The sequence below is a fragment of the Dama dama genome, chromosome 20, assembly GCF_033118175.1.
Source record: "Dama dama isolate Ldn47 chromosome 20, ASM3311817v1, whole genome shotgun sequence".
Lineage (NCBI taxonomy): Eukaryota > Metazoa > Chordata > Mammalia > Artiodactyla > Cervidae > Dama > Dama dama.
Genome location: NC_083700.1, coordinates 29,422,159 through 29,439,872, shown reverse-complemented (window position 1 = coordinate 29,439,872; position 17,714 = coordinate 29,422,159). Strand labels below are relative to the sequence as shown.

The window sequence follows — 17,714 nt, the reverse complement described above, 5'->3', positions numbered from 1 at the left end:
TATTACTAAGAATTTTGTACTTATTAAAATATCTCTTTTAAAGTTATTTAGATGTAAAGTAATTAGCCTCCAATTAAAATAAATTAATTTACAAAAAATAAAGTTATTTAGACCTAGTTTTTTTTAAATCATGTGTCACACTTGTGTGTATATAAAGTAAAAAAAATGTAAGCAAAGTAAATTAATTAAGGCATTCCTAAAACTTCTTTACAGAGTCCAGCTCTTCTGAATCTCTTTCTTTTTAGTAGTAAATTTTAACATATTTTTTTAATGCCATACATTGAGGAAACATAAAAAAATAAAAAACCAACAGACTAGGAAAATATATATTTGGAACATATAAGACTGACAATGTTATCATGAATATGATAATTAATTCATATCAAATGATAAGAAAAAAGCAAAAGAAAATGGAGGAAAAACTCAAATGTCTCTATTTTTTAAATCCCTGTATAGGCAAATAAACACTTGAAATTATGCTCAGCCTCATTAGTAATTAGGGGAATGCATATTTGTTCTGAGATAATGTGGGGCTCACAAAATAATTAGAAGCACAGCACAGAAATTTCCCATAAACCTTTCACCCAGTTTTCTATCATGTTAATCTTACCTTACCATTGCAGTTTTCAAAAGTAAGAAATTATCTCTTTTTTATTTTTTAAATTATGAAAATATGGTAACATTTACAGGAGACTTGGAAAATACAGAACAAAGTTACACATAGTTCCGCTATATATTATAGCTGTTTGTTTTAAGTAGATATATGAAGATTTTTTGTTGGACTTTCCATATCAAACTCTCAGAAATTAATTAAATGAATGTACAGAGAAGCACAAGAATATAGTAGACCTGAGAAGCATTAAGAACCAATTAGAAATAATTAAGATCTATACAATTTTCACACAACAGTAGGATTAAAATTCTATTTAAGTTCCCTAGTTTATAGACTATAAACTAGGAGACACTGGAATATATCCAGAAATTTCCTGTTCTAAAGGTATTGAAATCATACAGAGTCTGTTCTCTTATTACTGTGGAATTATGTTAGAGATTAGTATCAAAAGATATTTGAAAATAACCTACATATTTTCAAGTGCAGTGAGACATTCACCAAGAGAGATCTTTGATTTAGCCATTGAAAGCCTCACTGAACGTTAGAAGACTGAAAAAATGGAGGGTGATTGCAGAGAACAAAGCATTTAAATGAGAAATTAATATCAAAGATACTTTTAAAAAATCCCTTATATTTGGAAAATAATGCCTGCATTTAAATGAGGGGTATAGCTAAGAAGCCATAACAAGGAAAATTAGGAAAGTATTTGTAATAGAATAAAAGTGAAAAGAGAATTTACCAGAATTTGTTGCATGCAGCTGAAGCTGCTCAATGCAATTAAATACAATGTGGAGTCTTGAATAAGGTATGAAAACAGACACTAGCATAAAATTTTATGAGGTTTGAATATAATCTGTAATTTAATACTGTATCACATGTTAATTTCCTGTTTTTTTAAACAACATAATTCTTTATATTCACAGAATTGGATGAGAAGTTTCAAGCCTCATTCAAAATTTTTTTCAGTCACTGGCATAATAAGCTTTCTAGAAAAGTAAGAAATGAACCTTGACACAATAATATTAACTACAAAATTAATTTGGGTTTCACCAGTGTTTCTCTAACATCCATTTTCTCTCCCAGAATCAAATGCAGGATCCCTCCCTACACTTAATACTATGTCTCCTTCAGTTCAGTTCAGTCGGGCTCAGTTGTGTCCGACCCTTTGCAACCCCATGAATCGCAGCTCGCCAGGCCTCCCTGTCCATCACCAACTCCCGGAGTTTACTCAAACTCATGTCCATCGAGTCGGTAATGCCATCCAACCATCTTATCCTCTGTCGTCCCCTTCTCCTCCTGCCTTCAGTCTTTCCCAGCATCAGGGTCCTTTCCAATGAGTCAGTTCTTCACATCAGGTGGCCAAAGTATTGGAGTTTCAGCTTCAGCATCAGTCCTTCCAATGAACACCCAGGACTGATCTCCTTTAGGATGGACTTGCAGTCCAAGAGACTCTCAAGAGTCTTCTCCACCACAGTTCCAAAGCATCAGTTCTTCGGTGCTCAGCTTTCTTCACAGTCCAACTCTCACATCCAAACATGACCACTGGAAAAACCATAGATTTGACTAGACGGACCTTTGTTGACAAAGTAATGTCTCTGCTTTTTAATATGCTGTCTAGGTTGGTCATAACTTTCCTTCCAATGAGTGTTTTAATTTCATGGCTGCGATCACCATCTGCAGTGATTTTGGAGCCCCCCAAAATAAAGTCTGACACTGTTTCCAGTTTCCCCTGTCTCCTTAGTTACCTCCATTCTGTGGCATTTCCTCAGTTTTTCCTTCTTTCATGACCTAGATGTTATAAAACAATATTGGTGAGTTATTTTGTAAACTTCCCTAATTTGGTTTTGTCTGATGTTTCCTTTGCTTAGATTGATACTATGCATTACTTGAAAGAATGTTACAGAGAGGTCATGTACGCTTCTCATTGCATCCTACACTGGGCTTATATGATGTTGAAAGTATTATTAGTGATGTTTACCTAACCAATTGGTCAGTGTTGTCTGCCTGCATTTTTCATGGTAAAATTACTGTTTTTCCCTTTATAATAATAAAATATTGTGGGGGAGATACTCTGAGACCATGCTTGATTGAATAGTGTCCTCTTAACATACATGTGTACCCAGAATTCAGAATGTAGCCTTATTTGGAATAGTATCTTTGCAAATAGTCAAGTTAAAATGAAATCAGGACTAGGGTAAACCCTAATCCAATAACTAGCATCCTTAGAAGAAGAAAGAAATTTGGACACAGAGACATATAAGTACAACATAATGTGAAGACTAAGGAGGCAGAGATTGCAAAGATGCATCTGGAAGTCAAGGAATGCCAGGAGTTACCAGAAGTTAGAAAAGGGGCATGGGACACATTCTTCCTCAGATCTCCCAGAAGGAACTGACCTGCCAACACCTTGATTTCAGACTTGCAGCCTCCAGAACTGTGAGAGAATAGATTTCTGTTGTTTGAGGCCATCTAGTTTGTGGTCATTTCTTATGGCAACTCTGGGAAACTGATAAGGAGACTTTTTCTGACTGAACTTTGGTTCACTCATTTTAGCATGCATTGGTGGATTTTACTAATAAATCTTTTTCTTCTTCTTCTTTTTTTTGGTCTCATAGATGTGCAGGTTTTTCTACACAGAAGTATTCTGGGGCCACAAAAAATACTGGTAATGCAGCATTTCATTGCTGTCGTAATGCTGAGTATGTAATGTGTGCTCAGTCCTGTCCGACTCTTTGCAGCCCTGTGGACCATAGCCTGCCAGGCTCCCCTGTCCACGGGATTTTCCTGCCAAGAATACTGGAGTGGGTTGCCATTTCCTCCTCCATGGGATCTTCCCAACACAGGGATTGAATCCAGGTCTCCTGCATTGGCAGGTGGGTTCTTTATTGCTGAGCCACCGGTTGTCTTCACGATTTTATTCCAAACTTCCAAAAGCCACTGTGGTAGGCAGAATTTTAAGATGGCCACCAAGATTCCCATCATATGGTACATTTGCCTTCTATAATTTCTTCCTCTTGAGCATGGTCTGAGTTTGTAGATGTTAGAGGATACCACTTATATCTCCTTAACGGCAAAAGGGATCATTGTAGATGTAATTAAGGTATCTCATCAGTTGAGTTAATCAAGAGGGAGCTTATTCTATGTGGGCCTAATAATGTGAGCTCTTATAAGGGCGTCTAGAAGTGGAAGACAATGAAAGTCAGAGATGATCTTCTGTTGGCCTTGAAGGCCTCTGAGTTCTACACCTGCAAGGAAATGAATTTTGCCAACAACCATGTAAGTATGGGAGAGGGACCAGAGCCTTGGATGAGATGTTAGGCTCAGATGACACCTTGACTTCAGTCTGGTGAGATCCTGAGAAAACCCAGTTGAGCCCTGCATGGACTTCTGACTTATAGAACTATAGGATAATAAATAACTGTTGCTTTAAGCTGCTAAATTTGTGGTGATTTGTTATATAGCAATAGAAAAATAAGACAGCCATACTCCCAAGTTCTTATGCACTCTTGATTTTACAAATAAAATGTTAATGGAAAGTTCACAGAAAACAGCTAACCCCCCATTCCGTTTTCAAATAGTTCTTAGTTTGTTGACTGAACTGTCAAGAGCTTGCCTTTGTCCAGTCATGCCACCAGAAATTCAAATCAATTTTCCTTATGCTTAGAATCAACTACACCACAACCCCAACATGTATAAGACATATCCCAATTTCAGAGACATTAAAGTATGAAATAAAAATAAATCTTAGGATCAATAACATAAAGAAATCCATTTCTAGGAGGCTAGACAAAATGTGAACAAAATGTAGTTCACCGAAGCTCTGAAGGTTCCACCTCCTCTAGCATTCTTGAAGAGTGACAGAAAAAAAGCATCATTTGCTTTCCACTATGCAAATTAGTGAATATTCCTCCTTAATTCACCTTAAAAGTTGACATGAGACAACTGCAAGTGAAATAACTACAGAATATGAAATACACTTGCTTATAGTGAAATGTATATAATACCAATAAGGTATATGGAGGGAGAATTATAAAGTAGGAGTCAGAAAGTATCAAGGATTTTTTTTAAAAAGTATGATTTTATTATTTTATATTTATGTATCCCTTCAAAATATACTGTAGTCACATGATTAAATCTTATACATCAATGAAAATGAATGACAACTATATATAACATAATGAATCTTAGAAATATAACAAAGAGTGAAAAAAATAAAATCCCCATAGGCTACTATACAGTCTGATACCACTTTCCTAAAGCTCAAAAAGAAACAAAACTAAAAATGTCATTTCAGGGTGAGATACATATTTCAGGTCTTTTTACATGTGACAAAACTATTAAAAAGAGGGAGCAGAGGGATAGAGACAGGAGAGGAGCTCAAATAAATAAATGTAACAAATGGGTAATGTTCTATTTCTTAAATTAAGAGATGAATTATTATGCTTGATAATTTATATGCATGTCACATCCTTTTGTAAGTCAAAAATTACATTAAAACATTAAGTGTAAAATTATGCATAAAGTGTGGACAAGATTTATATTCAAAAGGTTGCTTTTTAAACTATGCTTATTTTATCAGTCAGGGTTCCATTCTTAATTATAGTCAATTCAGGTTAATTTTAACAAAAAGTGACATTAGTAAAAGCTAATAAGTAGTCCTCAGGATCTCTGGATACCCTGAAGACCAGATTTAGAGGCTGTACAACCTCTATAATCACTTCAGATAATAGCCTCAGTGAAGACCCCACCGTCTCCACTGTTGGGCAGACACTGCAGCTTACACCGTGGACTTTGCTGACACTGGACACTGAGTGTTGTCAGTGCCGCTATTTTCTTGTTGCTTTCTGTGGATGTAGAAGCCGGTGTTGTATATCACTGCCTTTACTCAAAGAATTCCGCATAGCCCTCCATCTTTCTATCAAACACTTTTAAGGCAGAGGTGTCTTCCCTGGCTGCAAAGAGGCTGGGAAAACAAGTATCTGACACTTTCAAATTTGTCAGGAGGGAGTAAGGTGCTGCCTCATTAGGTGATAGGTTCCCAGACTATAGTATGAGTTAGGATAATGGGCAGCCAAGAAGAGAGATGACAGGTATCTCCTGCAGCCCACTCCTTGGCCATTCAACATCAACACAATGGTTAAAAACTATTCAGTGTAAAGACTGTTGTTAGCTGCTTTCTTAATGCTCTTTCCTAACAGAATACTGATTTTATCTGGGGCAGCTATGTACCCAGCCTCCTCTGCTGTTAGAAGTTCACAATTTAACAGGTCAGGCAAATAAGACAAAGGAAACTGTCTGGATTTCTGGGAAAGCTTTGCTTTTCCTCATAAAAGAGAACAGGTAGAGCTGGCATAGGCTATTTCCCCCCTCTGTTTTCTTCCTGCTTTCTAACATGGACATGACTTCTGGCACAGCACTAACCTTCCTGCAACAAGAATATAGCATGAAAGATGAAAAATATGCTAATGAGGCAGATCTGAAAGACAGAACCACATCCTTTCCTGTATGTAGTTAGTACTGCTAAGCAATGATTAAACACTGTTCCTTTCGGTTGCATGCACACACTGGAAAACAGATGACAATTAGGTCTCATCACTTAAAGTGAAAGTGAAAGTGAAGTTGCTCAGTCGTGTCTGACTTTTTGCAACCCCATGGACTATAGCCCACCAGGCTACCCCATCCATGGAATTTTCCAGGCAAGGGTCCTGGAGTGGGTTGCCATTTCCTTCTCCAGGCTTCAATTATTAAATTCATGATATTTTGTAATATGTAGGCTGTGGTGTTTCTTTTCCACTATTAATAAAAGTAGATTTTGCTTATCAAGAACCACTTGAATACTGAACATTATTTGGCATTTAAAGGAATCTTAATAGTTAAGAATATGTTTCAAGTCTGCATTGGAATCTTGGTTTCTGTTTGAATAACCTCCTTGTACCTGAGTATCTGTAAAATGAAGTACAACTGGAAATGGAGATTTTACAACAACTAGAAAGGACCCAGCCTTCTAGTTCTCCTACTTATTTTTGTCTCTCAGTTCAGTTCAGTCACTCAGTTGCATCAGACTCTTTGTGACCCCATGGACTGCAGCAGGCCAGGCCTCCCTGTCCATTACCAACTCCTGGAGTTTATTACTCAAACTCATGTCCATTGAGTTGGTGATGCCATCCAACCATCTATCACATCCTCTGTCGTCCCCTTCTCCCACCTTCAGTCTTTCCCAGCATCAGGGTCTTTTCCATTGAGTCAGTTCTTCGCATTAGGTGGCCAAAGTATTGGAGTTTCAGCTTCAGCATCAGTCCTTCCAATGAATACTCAGGACTGATCTCCTTTAGGATGGACTGGTTGGATCTCCGTGCAGTCCAAGGGACTCTCAAGAGTCTTCTCCAACTCCACAGGTCAAAAGCATCAATTCTTCAGTGCTCAGCTTTCTTTATAGTCCATCTCTCACATCCATACATGACTACTGGGAAAGCCATAGCTTTGACTAGACGGACCTTTGTTGGCAAAGTAATGTCTGCTTTTTAGTATGCTGTCTAAGTTGGTCATAACTTTCCTTCCAAGGAGCAAGTGTCTTTTAATTTCATGGCTGCAATCACCGTCTGCAGTGATTTTGGAGCCCCCAAAAATATAGTCTGACACTGTTTCCCCGTCTATTTGCCATGAAGTGATGGGACCAGATGCCATGATCTTAGTTTTCTGAATGTTGAGTTTTAAGCCAACTTTTTCACTCTCCTCTTTCACTTTCATCAAGAGGCTCTTTAGTGCTTCTTTGCTTTCTGCCATAAGGGTGGTGTCATCTGCGTATGTGAGGTTATTGATATTTCTCCCGGCAGTCTTGATTCCAGCTGGTGCTTCCTCCAGCCTGGCATTTTGCATGATGTACTCTGCAGAGAAGTTAAATTAGCAGGGTGACAATGTACAGCCTTGACATACTCCTTTCCCTATTTGGAACCAGTCTGTTGTTCCATGTCCAGTTCTAACTGTTGCTTCCTGACCTGCATACAGATTTCTCAGGAGGCAGGTAAGGTGGTCTGGTATTGCCATCTCTTGAAGAATTTTCCACAGTTTGTTGTGATCCACAGTCAAAGGCTTTGGCATAGTCAATAAAGCCAAAGTACATGTTTTTCTGGAACTGTCTTGCTGTTTCCATGATCTAGCGGATGTTGGCAATTTCATCTCTGGTTCCTCTGCCTTTTCTAAATCTAGCTTGAAAATCTGGAAGTTCACAGTTCTTGTACTGTTGAAGCCTGGCTTGGAGAATTTTGAGCATTACTTTGCTAGCGTGTGAGATGAGTGCAATTGTGCAGTAGTTCGAACCTTCTTAGGCATTGCTTTTCTTTGGGATTGGAATGAAAACTGACCTTTTCCAGTCCTGTGGTCACTGCTGAGTTTTCCAAATTTGCTGACATGTTGACTGCAGCACTTTCACAGCATCATCTTTTAGGATTTGAAATAGCTCAACTGGAATTCTATCACCTCCACTAGCTTTATCGTAATGATGCTTCGTACGGCCCACTTGACTTTGCATTCCAGGATGTCTGGCTCTAGGTGAGTGATCCTATCATTGTGATTATCTGGGTCATGAGTTGTACAGTTCTTCTGTGTATTCTTGCCACCTCTTCTTAATCTCTTCTGTTTCTGTTAGGTCCATACCATTTCTGTCCTTTATTGTGCCCATTTTGCATGAAATGTTCCCTTGGTATCTCTAATTTTCTTGAAGAAATCTCTAGTCTTTCCCATTCTATTGTTTTCCTCTATTTCTTTGCACAGATCACTGAGAAAGGCTTTCTTATCTCTCCTTGCTATTCTTTGGAACTCTGCATTCAAATGGGTATATCTTTCCTTCTCTCCTTTGCCTTTTGCTTCTCTTCTTTTCACAGCTATTTGTAAGGCCTCCTCAGACAACTATTTTGCCTTTCTTTTTCTTGGGGATGGTCTTGATCCCTGCCTTCTATACAATATCATAAACCTCCATCCATATATCTTCAGGCACTCTATCAGATCTAATCCCTTGAATCTATTTCTCACTTTCACTGTATAATCGTAAGGGATTTGATTTAGGTCATACCTGAATGGTCTAGTGGTTTTCCCTATTTTCTTCAATTTAAGTCTGAATTTGGCAATAAGGAGTTCATGGTCTGAGCCACATTTGGCTCCCAGTCTTATTTTTGCTGACTGTATAGAGCTTCTCCGTCTTTGGTGCAAATATAATCAATCTAATTTCGGTATTGACCATCTGGTGATGTCCATGTATAGAGTCTTCTTTTGTGTTATTGGAAGAGGGCATTTGCTATGACCAGTGCGTTCTCTTGGCAAAACTCCATTAGCCTTTGCTTTGCTTCATTCTGTACTCCAAGACCAAATTTGCCTGTTACTCCAGGTATTTCTTGACTTCCTACTTTTGCATTCCAGTCTCCTAAAATGAAAAGGACATTTTTTTGGGTGTTAGTTCTAGAAGATCTTGTAGGTCTTCACAGAACCATTCAACTTCAGATTCTTCAGCATTCAGCCTTATTTTGTCTCTATAGGATTCTCAAGTTGTAGATAGTTCCTCCTCTGTACTCAATACATCCTTTTATTTATCACATTTGCCTCTCTACCAGATTTTTCTTTGAAAACACTGAATTTTTTTGTCAATTAGTTTGACATTCTCAAACTAATGTCCTTAGAAGTTATCTGGGATGATTATTAAAATACAAATTCCTAGATTCCATTCCCAAACTTCTATTTTAGGTCAGTGAACCACATTTTGAGGAACACTGAAATAGACTTTCAGTGTTTGAATCAAATTATGCATGATACTAATAAAAGTTCATGGACAGAGAACTTGGCGGGCTACAGTCAATGGAGTCACAAAGAGTCAGACATAACTAATGACTAATACACAATAAAGGTAGATTTCAATAATACTTAATTTTCAAGACACTTTTTTACCATTTTCACCAAAAATTGGCCATGGCAGCTAACAAAAGGCATTCTTCTGCCTCCTGAATGGAACTGTGGGAAATGGTGGCACTTAGGGCATGCACTTCAAGGCAAATGATCAGACTAAAAGTTTACATACTCAGGAAAAGAGATAAGAAGACCCACACTTTGGGTGGAAATGTTTTTCAAATTGTTTACAAGAATCTGAATAGAAATCTGACAAATTGAAAAATGACATATACCAATTCATTACAGCCTACCACTATAGGCAAAGTCTGTTAGTATTACTGGGATCAGATGCTTTTAGGATATCTTGGATAAATTCTGTTGTTTTAATTGGTGTTAATTCTTTATGGCAGTATAAAAGAAAGTTTACACCACTCAAAGCACTAACAAAAATCTTTCTAGTGATGTGCCTATCCCATGCAGTACAATGCTTAGGGTAATTGGGAAATATTGACAGATTTAGCATTCATTATTTCAATTATTTGGGGGCAAAACTAAATTGACAATATTACATGAGTAATTTATAAATGTGAAATAAGATAAACTGAGATGAGGGAATCAAATGACGAGTGAGCCTAGCTGATCACTTAGCATTTGACTCTCAACACAGCTTCCAGAAATGAAATAAACTCTCATTAAGTGATAAAACTTTGCTTCCTTGTCAAAAGTGGATCTAAAAAAAAAGCAAACTACTAGTACTAGTGATGAAAGACATCCAAACAAGTGATGGTTCTTAATTACAAATGGAAGTTATATATAAATTAAACTGTAGAATGTAGTACCTATAACTATGATGTGAATAAACCTATTATATATTCTTCACACTGGATAAACTACCCAAATTGAAGATTTCCAAGTAGGACAAAACTGAAGAATTGACTAATAATATCTAACAGAATAAATAAAATTTACTTTCAGCATCTGAACTAAGCACATGTATGTGCATACACATACACAGGACAAAAGTTTCAACATTCTTTGAACAATACGATGATTATACTACCACTGGAAAAAAACAGTTGACTTACTTTCAAGTATATTTTGTGGGGACTAGCAATAGGTTCTCTCAAGAGTAAAGACACCAGGCCATAATGTGCCAACTCTTAGCACCAGAGAGACTTAAAACTACATAAAAGGTGAATGATGTTACAAATTAGAGAATCTGCCAATCAACTTCTGTGGAATTGTCTTATTTTTCTCAAGTGGAAAAAAATCCAGGTTTATGCCAAACAGACCTACAAAGATAATCTGTTTTTAAAATTTTTTAGAATTGCAATATATAATCTGATATAAAATAAAACTGCTGGCTTATAACAAAATGCTACAAGTTTCAGAGATATGAAAGAACAAAAATGAACTGAAAACACAGTTTATATAAATCAAGTTCCCAAAAATGAAAATTAGTCTCTTACAGAAAGGAATAGTGAAACTCAGTGTGTACTTAGTTACTAACACGCCTTAAAACTATTTTGTGGACAGCCACTTTTGACTGCAAATTCTAAATTGCCACTTGATACATTTAATCAACATTAAATCAAGTCTGAGGCAAGACACTGAACGGACAATACTTGAATAGAGTTATTAACTTCCTTCCTTGATAAACAATCTCCAGGCATTATTCAGAAGTTGAATTATTTGATGGCTTGGGAAGCAGTGTCCACTGAGCTTTCCTTCCTGACCTGAAGAGACTCACTGCTGATAGACAATAATTCTCGAAGTTCCTTATTTTCAAGCTGGAAAATAAAAAAAAGTGTATGTTCATTTCAGGTATTCTGTCAAACTGTATCAGAACCCACTGTTTGCGGCTTGAAACAGAAAGTATATTATTTTACTTTTTAAAGTTTTAAAGAAACAGAAGAACTGAGAATTTCCTAAAATTCTACTTATCTATTCAGTTAAAAAACATTTACTGAGTAATTTCCACATGTCACGTGTTAAGACTACACATGAAAAAAACAGGGTCCTGCTCCACTAGAGGAATTCACTGCTTGTCAAAATCTTTATGGTTCCCACAAGTTTTACTATTGTTTCTTCTGTCTTTCAAATTCCTAATAATATTTCCACTCTGCTTAACCTTCTCTCCTAGATGTCCTATAGTTTTGGAGAAAAGAAGGAAAGGGGGAAAAGAATTACTGGGCACAGAGCCAGGTATCACATGGGTGTCTTACATATATTATCTCATACAATATGTAGGGTAGGGACCATTGCCTACATCCATGTTCTCTTTGAGATGAGGACACTGGCTCCCAAAAGTCCAAAAGCCTGCACATGCTCAGATAACTTGGATGTGGTATTGCTGGTCTCCACCCAATGCCCACATTTTTTCCACTCAAAAGTATTAAGTAAGACTTGTCTCACATTTCCTTAGGGCTGTTTCCATAACTGAAGTAAATTAGGGATGGCATACATAAGGTCATTCTATCATTTTAACTAACTCTTATCCTAATTGGGTCTTTGCCACTCCCCTTGATTTCCAGATACGGCAGTTTGCACCCTTCATCCTTATTCTCTCTGCTGGAAATTCTGGTAAACCACAGCATTTTCAGGTTTCACCAAGACATACCCTGTATCTCCTAGCATTTACATACATTTTCATATCAAAAAAAGTTATTACTCTTATTGCTATCATTAGACTCCAAGGAGGGATTCTGTCTTTTTCTCTCTTGTAATTTTCAAAGGGCCCATGGCAGAATTTGTAATAAGGAACATTCAAATCACCTGTTGTAATGTTTCTCTTTAATAACTGTATGGGCACACTAACACTCCAGGCCTTTCTTTGTAAATTATTCCCAATTTAATTAAAACATTACATGAAAACAGCTTTAAAAAAAATCAAGACTATAAAATAAAAATTGATTAAAAAAAAATCAAGACTACAAAGACCTGTAAAATAGTCTGAAGTCCCTTGGCTTTGTTTCCCAAAGGCAACCACTTTTAATATTTTTATTTATTTCTTTTGGTGTTTACTTCCATAATTCTAAATAACATGTCTTGTACTGCTATTTCCTGATCATCAAGTTTAAACAGTATCTATCTGAGTTCTTTTTACAGCAAATGAGGGACTTTAGCTCACATGTCCCTTCCACTCCCTTTACCCTCTCAATATGATATATCAATTTCTAGCCAATAAGCATTTTCATTGTTTGCTTCTGATTACCTTTCCTTTCTTCAAAAGCGTATGGAGGATGTTTTAATTTTAAATCAGACCACAAAGGAAACATCAATACACTGCAGTGATATACAATGATGGCATACCTTTCAGACTCTGAAAACTCCCTAAGATATTGTGAACCTAAAATAGCAATAATCTTACCTCTAATTGCGCTAGTTTTTCCTGAATCTTACAAAACTGGTCATCATCCATTTGAACTGCTTTCCTCATCACTTCTCCCATTTCACAGATTCTGTCAATCTGATTCTCAATTTCCTGTGAAGATATTCAGATTAAAAAAGTGAAAAAGTCATTTTTTTTTTTAGCAGATATGAAGTTCATGAGAACACATGTATTATGATGTTAAAAATTCATTTAATCTGTGGTACAGAGGCTACAGGAATTTCACTACAATCTAAGTCCTCAGAGGTAAAGCCATTATAAACTTATCTTGTAATATTCACAGATAAGTCATTTTCAGAAGATTGATTCTAGTCTAATCATCCATTAGATGTTGGACACTATCTCTAAATGGCTGTTTAACTTAAATTTAAATACTTTTATTGGCAGGAAGCTTGCCACATTCCAAGGTACCTTATTCTATCTTTGGACATATCTCTTAGCAAGCTTTTCATATAAGCTAAATTCTGTCTTCTTCAAGGATCAGGTTTTTCTCCTTTGGACCAAAGATGAAAGCCATTCACATATTTAAAAGATCCTTGTTCCCTATGACCTTAGTTAGTTAAACTCATTAAAATGCTTTCAATAGAATCTAAGATGAAACTTATCTTCCATAAATTCCGCTGCAGCAAATAGTGAGGTATCAATCTATTAATTTAGGATTAAATGATATAGTACATGCAAACCTACAAAGACAACTCTAAAGCACTCTACAAACTTAAGAACAATTACTGCACCTCCCAAATTAAACCATAAGCAATGCAAGTATAGAAACTAGGCCGTATTTCTTTTTTTTTTTTAAAACCATACTTCTCTCTCCTAACAACATAGTATGATGCTATGTTTACTGACCCCCTGCTATGTGCCAAGCACTATGTTAGGGATAAAAGATAAATTCATGCTCCTTACAAGCAAGGAGCTTACAGTTTAGTGAAATGTACCATAATAACAACTCAAGTATTTACTGAATACCGTTAACACTAACAGGCTTCCCTTGTGGCTCAGCTGGTAAAGAATCTGTCTGCAATGCAGGAGACCTGGGTTCAATCCCTAGATTGGGAAGATCCCTTGGAAAAGGGAAAGATTACCCACTCCAGTATTCTGGCCTGGAGAATTCCATGGACCGTATAGTCCATGGGGTCCCAAAGAGTCAGACATGACTGAGCGACTTTCATTTTCACTTTAACACTAATTGACATTGTTCAGTGGAAAAACTAAGTATTCATTAACATTTTGAAGAGAGATCTTGGTGGAGGGACAAACTTGAGTCTTACTCAGATAAAAGGCCCTTTACCCCCTTTTTTCTACTCATATCTTTACAAAGCTATACTAAAACCTACAGCAAATGTGGTAAACATGAAAGGAAAACAAGCTTACTTCAAAAGCAAGCACATGAGCTAAAACAATGTCAAGATTTCAATTCATTTAGAATTTATCCATCAAAGTTTCTTACTGCAGAGTGAGACTGGTGAGCTTTCAGCACTGGCTCAGCATCCGCTGCTTTTTTAGCAACCATTAATTGTAACATCTGTTTCCGGTATTTGCTCATGATGAGTTCCAAAGCATCCTGGTGTTCCTCCAAGGAAACCCATAGCTCTATCAAAAAACAAAATAACTTGGCAGTGATGTCTGAGATACTTCCTAAAGCCAAACTCAAACAGCTGGATTTTATGACATGCCATGAAATATTATGAACCCAAAGATGTAAATTGGTGTTTAAGTCCACAAAACTCAACAGTCATGGTCTATGTGAAAAATATCTTTCCAGGCAGAAGCAACAAAATCTGGTAGAAACAACATGGGATGTGGCATCAGAAGACATGAGTTTAAGTACAATTCTGTGAATTATCATGTAACCTTTCTGAGCCTATTTCTTATCTGCCTTGCAATAATAAAAACCTGGCTTGTCTACTTCAAAATGAACATATGACAATACATATAGGTATTGCATGATATATGTGAAAGCCCTCTGTAAATATATAAATAACTTTTCATACTACTATCATTACAATATATTCACCAAGCCCAAGAATATACACCTGAGGATTAAATTTAGCTCTTCCACCTTGCATAAGAACATAAAAATCCCTTCAATCTTAGCTTTAATGTTTATCTCAATTAATATTTAAACATTAAATTTTAAGCCCTTGAGGATATTAACTCTTCCGTTATGCAAACCTCCGTCTCCAGATGCCTAACAAGCCATGCAATAATAATTCAACTCTACCAAGCACCTCTTGGGTAAGCTGCGTTTAAATACAAAATCAGTCAGATCACCTTGAAAAGAGTAATGTAACAAACTTTACTGCTATTGGGTCAGCACAGGCTATGGCAACCCACTCCAGTATTCTTATCTGGAGAATCCCATGGATAGAGAAGCCTGGCAGGCTACAGTCCATGGGGTCCCAAGAGTCGGACACGACTTGGTGACTAAACCACCACTACAGCATGTGCACTTTTGTGACTTGTCAGTTTTGCAGGAACTTTTGAAATATTACTGGATATGAGAAAATCATTACACACAAAAAGGCCTGACTAACCTCTGTTTTCCTGCTGCAAGTCTCTAATCTGTGTATTCTCTTGGGACAGCAGAATGTGAGGTTTGTATTTGGACATGTCCTTTATATCGGATGCATCCTCTTGATACTGGACAAACAAGAGACAAACTAATCGCGCCGTAAACATAACAGCCGCAGATGCAACTGAAGAGGTAGGAGGCAGAACTCCAGGGCAGTACTGGCAGCCCCGACCCCGCAGAAAGGTCTCACCGCCACCCTCTGGGACCAGGAAAAAACTCCAAGCCGAGTTTCCACTTTACCTCATCCTCCACCCCTTAAGTGCCCAGAACCTGAGGGCACGGGCCCGTACCCTCTGCCTGACCTGGTCCGGAAGCGCTGTTCCCGCCTCCCGCATAGCGGCTACCCGCCGGTGCAGAGCCGCCGACTGATCCACTAGTGACTCGGCGGCCGCATCGTGCTCCCTCAGCCTCTCCAATAGAGTCTTAGCGTCTGTCAGAATCTTCTCGATGGTGCAGCTCATAGCAGCCCCTGGACCGCAGTCAGAACACCACTCACCTGTGCCAAGGACTCAGCGCGTCCCTGAGCGAGTCTCAGCTTTACAGACGTCACTTCCGGGTACGTTTAAAAGGAGCCTCGGCGGGAGCCGCGATATGCGCTTGCGCAGTGGCAGCCTGACCAGTGGGTGGCTGGTGACCGTCTTTAACCTGTGGCTTCCCCACATCCTCGCCCTGTGCAGAGCCCCAGAGGCCTGCCCTTGCCACGCCTTTGGTTTCCTGTTTCCACTGCCTGGTGGTCAAGTTGTGTTAAGGCTGGGCTAGTCTTGAGTTTCTCCTGTTCCTACTGGTTTTGATTGATGTGGATTGTTCTTATCACCGTTTAAAATTTTTTTCTTTTAATGTGGTAAACACGCTTTAAATTTATCATCTTAACCAATAGTATTAAGTACATTCAAGTTGTTGTGCAGTCATCACTACCATTCATCTGCAGAATTCTTTTCATTTTGCAAAACTGAAGACTCTTGAGAGTCTCTTGGAGTGCAAGGAGATCAAATCAGTCAATCCTAAAGGAAATCAGCCCTGACTATTAGTTGGAAGGACTGATGATGAAGCTCAAGCTCAAGTAATTTGGCCACCTGATGCTAAGAACTGATTCACTGAAAAAGACTCTGATGCTCAGAAAGGTTGAGGGCGGGAGGAGAAAGGGGTGACAGGATAAGATGGTTGGATAGCTTCACTGATTCAATGAACATGAATTTGAGCAAACTCTGGGAGATGGTGAAGGACTGGAAAGCCTGGTGTGTTGCAGTCCATGGGGCTGCAAAGAGTGGAAAGCTACTTAGCGAGTAAACACAACAGCATTAGACTTTAACTCCTTATTCTGCCTTCCTCCCAGCCCTTGGCAACCACTCCTCTACTTTCTGTCTCTATGAATTTATCTACATTAGATACATCATACAAGTGGAATCATAGAAGTCATAATTGTCATTTTAGTGAATGGCTTATTTCACTTGGCATAATGTCCTCAAGGTTCATCCATGCAAGCAGAAATTCCTTTCTTGTTAAGACTGACTAATATTCATATATATGTGTGTGCATATGTATAGGCTTCCGTGGTGGCTCAGTGGTAAAGAATCTGCCTGCCAGTGCAGGAGACTTCATGTTCTATCCCTGGGTCAGGAAGACCCCATGGAGGAGGAACTGGCAACCCACTCCACTGTTCTTGCCTGGAGAAGCCCATGGACAGAGGAGCCTGGTGGGCTACAACCTGTGGGGTCACAAAGAGTTGGACATGACTCAACAATGACAACTACTGATGGACCCTTGGGTAGCCTTCATCTTTTTGCTCTTGTAAATAATGCTGTTATGAACACATGTATAAATATCTGTTTGCATCCCTCCTTTAAATTCTTTTGAGTGTATATCCAGAAGTGGAATCACTGGGACATGTGGTAATTCTATTTTTAAATTTTTGAGGAATGACCAAACTGTTTTCCACAGTGGCTGCATCATTTTACATGTTTACCAACAGTACATAAGGGTTTCAATTTCTTCACATCTTTGCATACACATGTTATTTTCTCTTTTCTTCAATAGCCATTTTAATGGGTGTGAGGTAGAGTCATTGTCTGCTTACCTATTTTTTTCTATTTTAGCTCAATTATTCATTGAAAATAAATTTAACCAGAACAGCAATGACTTGTGCTATTATATCGATTTATGTTTACCTTGTCAAGCTTGTGTGTCAAGCTTTGTTCTTTTTCATTGATTACTTTATTACTGTAAATATTTTTGAAAAGTCTTCAGTTTCAAGCACTGTTTAG

The 17,714-nt window shown here is 37.8% G+C and overlaps 1 protein-coding gene across 2 annotated transcripts; it reads right to left on the bottom strand.

Annotated features, from left to right (window-relative positions):
• Nucleotides 1-6,504: 6,504 nt before the first annotated feature.
• SIKE1 (suppressor of IKBKE 1) lies at nucleotides 6,505-16,012 on the bottom strand. 2 transcript variants are annotated; one of them, XM_061121078.1, is made up of 5 exons: nucleotides 15,756-16,012; nucleotides 15,416-15,521; nucleotides 14,329-14,471; nucleotides 12,858-12,971; nucleotides 6,505-9,029 (listed from the first exon to the last, which is right to left on the bottom strand). In XM_061121078.1, exons 1-5 carry the CDS (start codon nucleotides 15,912-15,914, stop codon nucleotides 9,009-9,011), a joined length of 543 nt encoding a protein of 180 aa, XP_060977061.1. In that variant the 5' UTR covers nucleotides 15,915-16,012; the 3' UTR covers nucleotides 6,505-9,008. The 2 variants fall into 2 exon arrangements, with proteins under 2 accessions (XP_060977061.1, XP_060977060.1); XM_061121077.1 differs by having other exon boundaries at nucleotides 6,505-11,277; nucleotides 15,756-16,011.
• Nucleotides 16,013-17,714: the final 1,702 nt, after the last annotated feature.

Coding starts and splice junctions, on each gene's coding strand:
- SIKE1 (XM_061121077.1), bottom strand. CDS start 15,914: ATGAGCTGCACCATCGAGAAGATTCTGACAGACGCTAAGACTCTATTG. Junction 14,472..15,415: donor CTTGCAGCAGGAAAACAGAG/GTTAGTCAGGCC, acceptor GTTTTTTGATAG/AGCTATGGGTTTCCTTGGAG. Junction 12,972..14,328: donor CTCACCAGTCTCACTCTGCA/GTAAGAAACTTT, acceptor ATATCTTCACAG/GAAATTGAGAATCAGATTGA.